This window comes from Rissa tridactyla, chromosome 2, assembly GCF_028500815.1.
Source record: "Rissa tridactyla isolate bRisTri1 chromosome 2, bRisTri1.patW.cur.20221130, whole genome shotgun sequence".
Lineage (NCBI taxonomy): Eukaryota > Metazoa > Chordata > Aves > Charadriiformes > Laridae > Rissa > Rissa tridactyla.
The window spans coordinates 121439700-121449742 of record NC_071467.1 but is presented as its reverse complement, the minus strand read 5'-3'; the positions used below and the strand labels follow the sequence as shown (position 1 = coordinate 121449742).

General features: G+C 41.7%; 1 protein-coding gene across 1 annotated transcript in view; it reads left to right on the top strand.

Annotated features, from left to right (window-relative positions):
* The first annotated feature begins 203 nt into the window (after window positions 1–203).
* The window catches only part of SH3BP5 (SH3 domain binding protein 5), a 52455-nt gene continuing 42615 nt past the window's right edge, over window positions 204–10043 (top strand). The window contains exons 1-2 of the mRNA XM_054189617.1: window positions 204–397; window positions 2558–2620. Of these exons, the coding sequence (XP_054045592.1) occupies window positions 317–397; window positions 2558–2620 (144 nt within the window). The 5' untranslated portion in view covers window positions 204–316. The remainder of the gene's footprint in view (window positions 398–2557; window positions 2621–10043) is intronic.

Here is a 10043-nt window from a genome sequence, read left to right as displayed (position 1 = left end):
CACACAAAAAAAGGGGTGTGGGGGAAGAGGGAAGCAGGGTTAAAAAAAAAAAGAAGAAAAAAAGAAAAAAGAAGGAAACCCCGCAATTTTGCGCTCATTTCCTCCTTGCGGTGCGAATGCACAAAGAGACGGGGTGGGGGGGGACCCTTCCCTCCCCACAGCTCCCCCCCTCCCTCCCGGAGGCGGGGCCGGGCGGGGACCGGGCCGGGGCGGCCGCGGCGCCGGAGCCGGAGCTCAGGCAGCGGCGGAGCGGGAGGCGCCGGCAGCCGGGGCCGGAGGAACCGGAGCCGGAGAGGGAGGAAGCGGGGCTGCCGCCATGGAGGCGGGGGGCAGGCGCGGCCGCGCCGCCGAGGAGGCTCCGCGGCCCGAGGAAGAGGAGGTGGATCCCCGCATCCAGGTGAGGGGCGCCGCGCCTTGCCGGCCTCTCCGGGGGGGGTGGGATGGGGTGGGGAGGGGGGGGCGTGTGTGTGTGTTAATTGTAAAATTTGTTTTTAAATGTATATAATTTATATAGTAATTATTATAATGATTGCCTTTTATTTTTGATCTTTGCTTTTTAACGCATATGTACGGACGCATATATAAGTACATATATATGCATACATATACACACGTGTGTGTGTGTATATATATATATATATATACATTTGCCTAAGCAGCCCCGGGTGTCTCGTCACCCGCCGGGTGGGGGGAAGCGGCCCCGGGGCTCCCCAGCCTTTTGTTACCCCGCGGCCCCGGTCTCCGGTCGGGCGTCCTTCCTCCTTCTCCTGCTGAAATCCCCCTCCCCTCTTATTTTTGGCCATGACGGCGTGACCTTGCTCGTGGAAACAGGGCTGGTGCTCAGAAATTCCTAAATGGGGGGGAAACGGAGATTTAAAAATTATTTTTGTTTCTTTAAAAAAGGGGCTTTAGTGGAAGATGGTGTTTCCTTTCTATGAACGCCTTCCAAAATGCTTTTTATTCTTGCATGGTTTCTAAACAAAGCTTTTCTCCCCCGAATCATGTCTTGACCAATTGCCTAGTGTAAACTTCAGCACGCTGTGGTCCCTGAAATGAAATGTATTTTTAGGTCTCTGCAGATTTATGGCTTTTGCCTCCAGCGTTTCTGGGACTGTTTGTCATGAGTGAATATAAGCATGTGTGTACATTGCTGAGGGGATGGATCCTTGGCACGGGGCCCTCCTTGCTGTAATTGTCATTCTTTTCTCCATTGTGAACGTTTCTTTTCCAGGGCCGAGGAGAGCAGTTGCAAAATTCACAAAACATGGTTACACATAGAGAGGCCCTCAGCCAAAAGCTAGCCTGTTACTGCCCTGGTTTTGAGACGCTGAGCTCCATTAGTGTCTATTGATGTAATTTTGGCCTTAGGTTCTGCAGCTTGCAACATGTTTCCACATACCTGATTTGCGCGTTGTTGGTTAAACAGTGTTTTTGTTAAGTTTACTGTTCGGCTGAAAAAACAGGGTTGCTGTGTTTGCCTCTGTGAGAGCCATAGTGCTCCTAGCCTTACGGTAAAAGGCCATTAGGTAATTTCTGTATGAGTGTATGTTTCAGAAAACGTGGACATGCAGGTATGTATCTTCCAAATCCTAGGAGCCGCAAATGAAATCTGACCTCAAAGGATAAGAAAACTAAACTGTTGCAATTAATTCCTTTCTTATTGTAACCAGAGTCATTCTTGTAACCTAGTGGGAAATCACTGGAGTGACAATCAATTTACAGTGTTCCGTTTATACAGCTAAGCATTTCAAGGCAGATTCTGTTACACCGGTTGAAAATTAAATAACGTTTGAGTTAGAAAACACTCCTGTTGAAATTGTAGGATCTCACATGGAGTAACATGTTGCTTAAATAAAGAGGGCTATCGGAGTCTGCTCCTGAGGGTTGCTTTTTGTGGTAAGAAAGTCATTAAGAACGAGCTTTGTTTTTACAGTAACTTCATTCATGCCGACACCACCTCTAGTAAATATTTATTCAAAGGATTTACCACCTTTGTTTTTGCTGTTAAGAGATCAAAATGTTGGCACGAAGGCAGAATAAGTAAACATAATCATATGTCCTTTTGACTGGTTGTGTTTTAAAATGGTTTGACAAAATCCAGAGTAAAATGCCTCTCATGCGCTGCAAGACACGTTTCTTATCAATGCTGTCCTTTCACTTTATGTCTCCTGTGATAGTACTAACTTTATGCTAATCCTTGTGGAGTGTGTGTGTATCTCACTGGAAACTAGCAGATAGTGACTATATTGATTAGCAAGACAGAACTTACTGTACCTTATGTTTATTTTTAATAGTGAGGAATAAGCCAGAACAGGAAACGTACTGCCTTAAAATAAAAACTGTAGAGCTTTTCTGATTATTTTTCTTGTACGTAGCAAAGTAGAAGACCAGTGGTAAAGTTATTCTAAATGTCTCAAGGTTTCCTCTTTTCGCTGAATTTGTAAGCCACAGCCCTTGTGAGCTTTCAGTGGGGATGCTGAATGAGCCTTCTCAGACACTTTTTCCCCCCGATTTCTTAATATGTTTGACTTTCCTTTTGTTCGTTCTTTCTTTCTAGGGGGAGCTGGAAAAACTAAATCAATCTACAGATGATATTAATCGCAGAGAGACGGAGCTAGAGGTACGGAATTTTTCCTTTCATTTTCCTTTCGTGCATGTTGGATTTTGAGAGCAATAGAACGGTATTTTTGAGTAGGTTCCCTCCTGAATTGCCCCATCCTGAATGGTAATTCGGCAGCAAGAGTCTGGTGATTTTTTTTAAAGGTGTGAATCGAGCTAACAGCTGGAACAGAAAGGGAGAAGGTAGAGGGATGCTGACAGTGTGAAAACCCTATGTGGAGAACCCCCTGATGCACAAACTGCCAAACTCTATTTTTAGGTTTTGAAACTAAACTTAGACAAGTTCTGTTTTTACAGGGCACTGGTTTGGGTTTGTGTTCTTGTGATTATAGACAGTGAAAGTTTATTTGGTTAAGAGGTCTTTGCCATACAATTATCTGCCAGGATCTCCTCCTTGGTGGCTATTTTTTTTTTTAGCTTGTTAGTTTTGCCTTTTTTGTCATTACTTTCTGAGTAAGGAAAGTCACGAAGGAAAAGGCTTCCTGGTTGGGAAAAGAGTTTTTCTTGGACACTTAAAAATCTAATAGAAAGTTCTGAAGAAATTGTTTCTAAAGCCTCAGATTTGAGCTTCAGTTACTTGGTAGTTATTCTGGAAGGTTCAGCATTATTGATCTTATAACAAATCAAAACAAACTGTCCTACTTGTGCGTCTAATTTTTTTTTTAACTGCAAAACAAAGAAGAAAAAGTCAGTGGAAGTGTAAGATGAATATGCTGCTAAAGGAAAACTGGCATAAAATGCTACTTTACATCCTAAATCATATTGATAATATTACAATATTTTGAATACTGTATCAAACCATGCTGAGATTGCAGTTATGAACATCTATAGATTTCTCTTCTGTATCTTTAAAATGTCAAAGTCTGTGTTTGTGTGTGTGGTTTTGTTTGTGGGTTTTTTTTTTTTTTTTTTCCTTTTATGGGTGTTTTCATGAGATGGGTACCTGCAGCATGGGATGGGTTCTGGTAGTATTTTAAAATATTTGAGTATCCACTGTATGCACCAAACAGAACACAGGGTTATGAACTTCTTTGGAAACAAAGCAGCCTTGTTATGTGGCTGTTTTCTTCTCCCTACTTGTTTGCATTTTCTGTGCTTTGTGGCATGTAGATCATGAATTTATTGGCAAATAAACTTAGTAGAATGGGGGACTATTTGTTATACAAAATTAAACTATATTTCAGCTGTGAAAACTGTTCTATGTCACTAGCTTGATTTAAATTTGATGAGTGAACTTTAAAAATCAGTATGCTAGTCTGCAACAGTACCAATTAAATGGACGTCAGGACTCTTTATATACATATATTAAAAAAAATAAATCATTATATGTATCTTTTCAGTCTCCTTATTTCATGCTGAGGTGCTGAAATTGAAAGATGGTACTATGGATAGTTGCCTGGATTTCATTAATCTTGCCATAACCTTGCACTGAGGGCATATTATGAAGCAGATAGAATAGTAATAATAATGCAAATGCATACTCATGAAATAAGTCCCAGTGACTTAAGATGGGATTTTACTGCTTGATTAAAATTATTCATGTGTTCAAGTGTTTGTAGAGCCTGGAGATTTGTAGCTACTCTGTATGTGACACATGCTGAGCTCTAAAGGCCGAAAGGCTCCTGGATATTTAATTGTAAATAAGAGAGCACTGTTTCCATGTTAGTTTGCTCTTAATGTTATCGCTTACCTTACTTAGCCTAAGAAATACTAGGTGTCAGACAGTGCAGAGAATGATTATATGATGCTTTCAACTTCTATGCTATTAAATGTTTACTGCAGATGTGTCTGTAGTACATACTGTAGGCAGTGTTTGATGGAATTAAGTGGAAATATCATCAACAGTATGATTTTCATGAATGTTTCCTCTTCACTTTTCATCCAAAAATCTTACTGGATTGAAGCCAGTTTGTGGTATCATGGAACTGCATAATTTTTAATCCAGAAAGATTTTCATTACTTTCGATCTGCTTAAATTTTGAGGACAAATGCAGTTGGATGATGTAAGCAAGGCTTAATTTATATACATGTTGATAAATGCATTTTAAATGGACTTAAGTCTTTTCTAGAGGAGAGATATTAAAAAAAAAAAAAAAACAAACCAAAACCCAACACTTGTGGTTAGAAGAAAAGCCCTGCATTCATACTCTGGAGAAAAAAAAGCAAGCTTTGCCAAGCAGCCTTATAGGATAAATCCAGAGTTTGGAAGGGGGAGTTTAGAACTGGGATTGTTCTGCTTCAAAGACTTCAAAAATCCTTGAATGCTGCTGAAAACGTGGGCTTCTGGGAGAGCTGTGCTCACTTTGCCTTTGAAGATTTGCTCTTTTGGCTTGTATTAGCTGCTTTGGGTCCCTCTTGCTACCCCTTCCTAGTTTGTGGTGTTGCTGCTATTGTAAGATATTTCATTAGAAGAAAGATGGGATTTTTTTTTTTTTAACCAGACAATGGAGTTATATTTATCCTATTCTTCTATTATTATTTTCCTCATGTTTGCGATATCTGCTCATCATTGACTTTAATGGGAACACAGACCGTACCATTAGGCTATTTACATCACAAGATGCTGGTTGCCAGCTTCCTGAAGCACTACTTTGTGGTCCATACATTCCCAGAGTTGAATTTTTTCCCAGAATAATGTGGAAAAGCAATGTGAGCATTTGGGTAGAAGGTATATTTCTTTGAAGGAAGTTCAGAAAAAGACACTGGTGTTTTTGTGACTTGATGTACTCTCTGATAAAGCAGGAAGAGTAACCTTGTGGCATCTAAGTACTGTGAGTCTATTCTGGGCTTCCTGTAGCTTTGCATGAGTTGCTCTAAATGGGACTGCTGACTATCTCCAGTTCCCATTAACTGGAAAAAAAAAAAGGCTGTAGGTGTTAAATGCTTCTAAACCCAACGCCTTTGTTGTTGCTGTGTTTACATCTGCAAAATGGAAGGAAAAATGCTGCTTTACCAGATGGAAATGTTACGGGGCTGAAATCAGTAGAGGCTTCTAGGATTTTGAGATTACACTTTCTTGGTGTAGTTACAGACATGTCCGTGTTTGAATGATGTAGAAAACATTGGTGTTTGCTGCTCGCAGAGGTGATAAAATGGGGAATTCTGTTTTAAGTTGATCAGCCTGCCATTTTTTTTTTTAAATAAGTTCTGCACCCAAGCCACCTGTGAGAGGGGTGGATTTACATGCATGACTTGAACAGATATGTTGAAGTTGGCTACATCTATTCTTTTACGTGATATAGTTACTCATTTTTTGCTCTCTTGACCTATCCTCTTAAACCCTGGAGAAATATCCTGACCTGATGGTGCTCACAGCCTGTTCAGGAGTTGCGGAGCTGCTAAAGGGCACTGAGTGGCTGGTAGTTATATGTTGCGTTAATGTATTGCCTGTTAATGAATCTTTGATTAGGCTTGATTTAAAATCCATAATGCTGCTTATAGTAAGTGCAACGCTGAGCATTACTGACACAGCAAAAGGATGATAAGGGTCCTCTGAGGGATTTAACATTTGGCTTCGCTAACATCCCTGTTTACGTTTGACATGTCTGTGAAGAGGTGGAGGGGAAACATCTTGCAGTGGAGCTACAAGTATGTTTTGGCCAAATGCAAGTTAGAGTGGCGCCTTGCTATTTGAGCTTTTTTCCTGTTTATTGGAAATGTATCTCCATCTGAACTCGCATCAGGAGTTGCAAATGTACTTAACAAATGTGCATAACTCGCCTGTCCAGCTAACTCATACACATCTTTGACTGGCTCCTGAAAGTACAATTCAGATGTAACAAATTCACCCAGGGACCCTCTGGCAGCATTGCAGGGAGGGGAAACACAGCACATGCCATTAAAATTACCACTGGAATCTCAGCTATCCCAAATGTGGTTTCTGTTAGTAAGAGCTTTTGTGTTGCTGGAGCTACGAGCTTGCCAGTGTTTGGTAAGGGGAGACGACTGCACATGAAGGCTAGAGCTGAACAGTGCTGCTTTCAGCCATGCTTGTTGTAAGTAGGGCCTGGTTAGGATGCTTCTTGTATGCTTGCCTAGATCCTCTTGTCCTGATCTGTGTGTCTTTGTGTTACTTCTAGTCCTGGATTTATCCTAAAGGTCCCCCGGGTTGGTGTTGGATAGAGTCAAAGGAGAGGGGTGTTTCACTTGTGGTGTTCTTTCAACTTATGAGCCTTGCCAGCATTTGAACCCCTCTCAGAAGGGGAAAGGTTATCTTATTTAGAGTTGCTCTTCTTACTTCCTCACTAAAATATTTGATTTTGGGGTAAAGCTCAAGCTTTTGACCCTGTCACATACAAAAATTCTAAGTAGGCTTTTTGGAAAAAAAAATAAATCCTCAATATTTCAAGTTAAGTAGACTTTTTAAAAAAAATCCTCAATCTTTCAAGTTTTAGAAAAATGGCCTGTCAGTGGCAGGAATCTCATTCTGAGCAGGCCTGCTCAGCCCGGGGAACTGTCTATCTGTGGAAACATCCGCCACCTTATCAGCATCCCTGTGCAGCATTTTCCAGTGTCCATAAGAGTACACAGATAAGGGAGAAGCAGCTCACTGGCTGGTATTCCTGCTGGTTTTTGGAGTGCGATATACACGCTTGATGGATTTGTCCAGCACTAGCAGGGCAAATCTTTCCGTGTCTCTCTATAATCTACTTGTTTCCATAGGAAATGGTTCCTCTGTGTGGATTGCTTTTTTTTTTGCCGTCTGCTTTCATCCACGGATGAGTAAGGAAAGGCTCCTTCCTCTGCGATGGCTCTGGAAAGATTTTGTTGCCTGAGCGAATCAAAGGACTTTACTTGATTCACATTCTTGAAGCAGAGGTGGGTTTCTAGTCTAAGGGAGGGAGGAAGGGTTAGGCAGAGCAATCTTGTTTTGGAAGGAGCACCCGGTCTGCTTTCCTCCCTCTTCTTCTAAGAGGACTGAAAATAGCAGTGTATTTGTAGTCTCAGTCTGTAACTGTCTGCAAGCAGGAGGTTAGAGCAACTTCCAAATACCAATTTTTATCGTTCTTAGATGGCAAACTAGTAGCTGTGTGGGGAAAAAAAAGACTTTTCCCCATGCTTAGAAACTGAGATGTTACTTAACCCCTTCCTTGCACTTTGTTTTTAAGGTTTGGTAGTCAGTCTGGTTTACTTGAACTGCTCAGGCACCAAATAGATGTTAAAAATATCATTAACCTCTTTGCTTTGAGGTAGATTTCTGAGTGTGCGCATGCGCTCAGAAATCTGGTGCGTATGTAACTGGGAAGCCCACCTGTTTTCACACTTGGACATTGTTGATACCAATGCTATTTTAACTTGGAAATGAGCTTTTGCAGCTGGGTAGGTCTCTGTAGCAGAGGTAGTCAGGTATGGATACTGCCTGCCTCTTGGAAATAGATGAAGCCTGTCTCTCAGTCAGCAATTTCATTTCCCATGCGCTTCTCCGGCTGGTTTAATGGATTCTCGGAGGCATTGTGCACCAAGGTCGTAGGACTGCCTTTGTAAATGAAATTTAGATGTGCTTGGTACTAAGATGCTTCATACCCAGTTGATGTGTTAACTTAATTTTCAACAGAAAATTGTTTGAAAATACATGCTTCATTTGATGGGCGGCAATAGTTATTTGCCTGTCATCTGGCATCTAACACCAGCTCATCACCATCACTCATGAGAGAGGAAAACAAGCATGCTTTATTCTCCAACAGGTGCAGTGTAAGTGTAAAATTGTATTTTAGTTTCTTTCCCTGTTTGAGGGTGGATCTCCAAAATGCTGCTGTATGGACGGCCTGTCGTTAAGTGTGGTCCCTCTCTTGGTGCAGGCAGTAGCAGATTGTTTCCAGTAACTTGCTCTTGAGCAGCTAAGTCTGCTTTTAATAATGAACTATTGCAGTAAAAACATATATGGGGTAGAAGACTGGCATGCTTCCTAAAACTGTGCTTGTGAAATCTATAATTTCGGAGAAAAGTGCTAAGGTTTTCCAGGAAGAAAGTTGATAAGAGTAGAGCTCTTACAGGCCTAGGACAATATGTTGCAAAGTAAACTACAGCTGTTCATATGATGCACTAAGTGCCATGCCTGCTGGAGCATGTGTGTGATAAACACCTAGTTAGTCAGAGTCTAGTTATTAAGACTATAACTTAAGTGAGAAGTTTCAACTCCAACTTTTTTTTTTCTTTTGCTCCTTGCAACGTGCATTGAGGGCAAAGTGCCTTAATTTTGCCGAGCTTTAAAAAGGTTTATCATCATCTCCTTTGAGCAAATAGGAGGGAGAAAACATTGGAAATGTTAGCCAGCCAGCTTTCAATATTGCCTTTCTGTTTGCAAAATCAGTAACAAGGTGCTCTTAAAAATGACCACAGAAGATTGAGTGAGTAGAGGGGAAAATGTGCTTTTGAAATGTTGTTTGTGTGTTTGAGATGTTTTTTGTCAGTTGCATTGCTTCTGTTACAGTTTACCTAGTCTGTGTAGGTATGCAGTGCGGTGATGAGAAAAACAATCCCATGTGCTTTTTTCAAAAAAAAACAAACCCAGAAATGGTAAGTGTGACTCACAGGGTTTGCACCTAAGGCTGCATACTTACTTTTATCAATAACAGGCGTTGCTGCTGGGGAAGCATCATCTTTCAGGGAACTGAAATACAGAAACTAGGAATTGAGGACTGTGCTAGAAAAGTTGCATGGCATATGCTGTGCTGTCTCAGTTTTGCTCGTGGCAGCAAGTTGCAGGAATTGTTGTCTCTTCCTTTCTCTATTATCCTTGTGTGCTAGGTAAAGGTCTGAATGAAGCAAGAGTTTGACAGTTGAGTAGTAACACTTGGTAGAGAGGCACATCACACCAGAGCATTTGATAAGTAAGTTGAAGATGGTGTGGTTGTCTTCCTAACAGGCTTCCCTCATGCTGGGGACCACGGATGAACTGCACTGTTGTGCTGTTCCTGAGCCTCTAAGTTTTTGACGTGAGTGTTCTTACAGAAAACACCACTAAGAGGATTTATATCTTTGAACCGTTTTGCATGGGTCAGAGTGTTTCACTGACAGTAAGACAGGAATCTGAACGTAGAGCAGGGAATTAAATTGATTCCCATGTTATTGCCTTGACCACAGGCCCATCCTTCCTGTGAACTGCAAATGTGCTTTTCATGTCACGTAAGTAGCAAGTGCACCAAGCCCAGTGCTCCTGGTGCAATTGCCTGGATGCAATTGCCCCGTTTTCACATGAAGAGTAAAAATAGCCGCTGCACCTGTATTTCGTATTTAAACTTCCCCAGGGTGCCTGCCAGGGGAATTTTGGACTGTCCCAAGGGTAATGACTTTTACAGATGCTCTGCCACACACTGAGCTGATGCACTGAGTGCATCTGCCTGTTTGCAGGAGGGAGCTGTGCCCCTGATCACGGGAGATGTTGCCATAGCTCCCAGATAGGAGCCGTGGTCACTGAGACCATG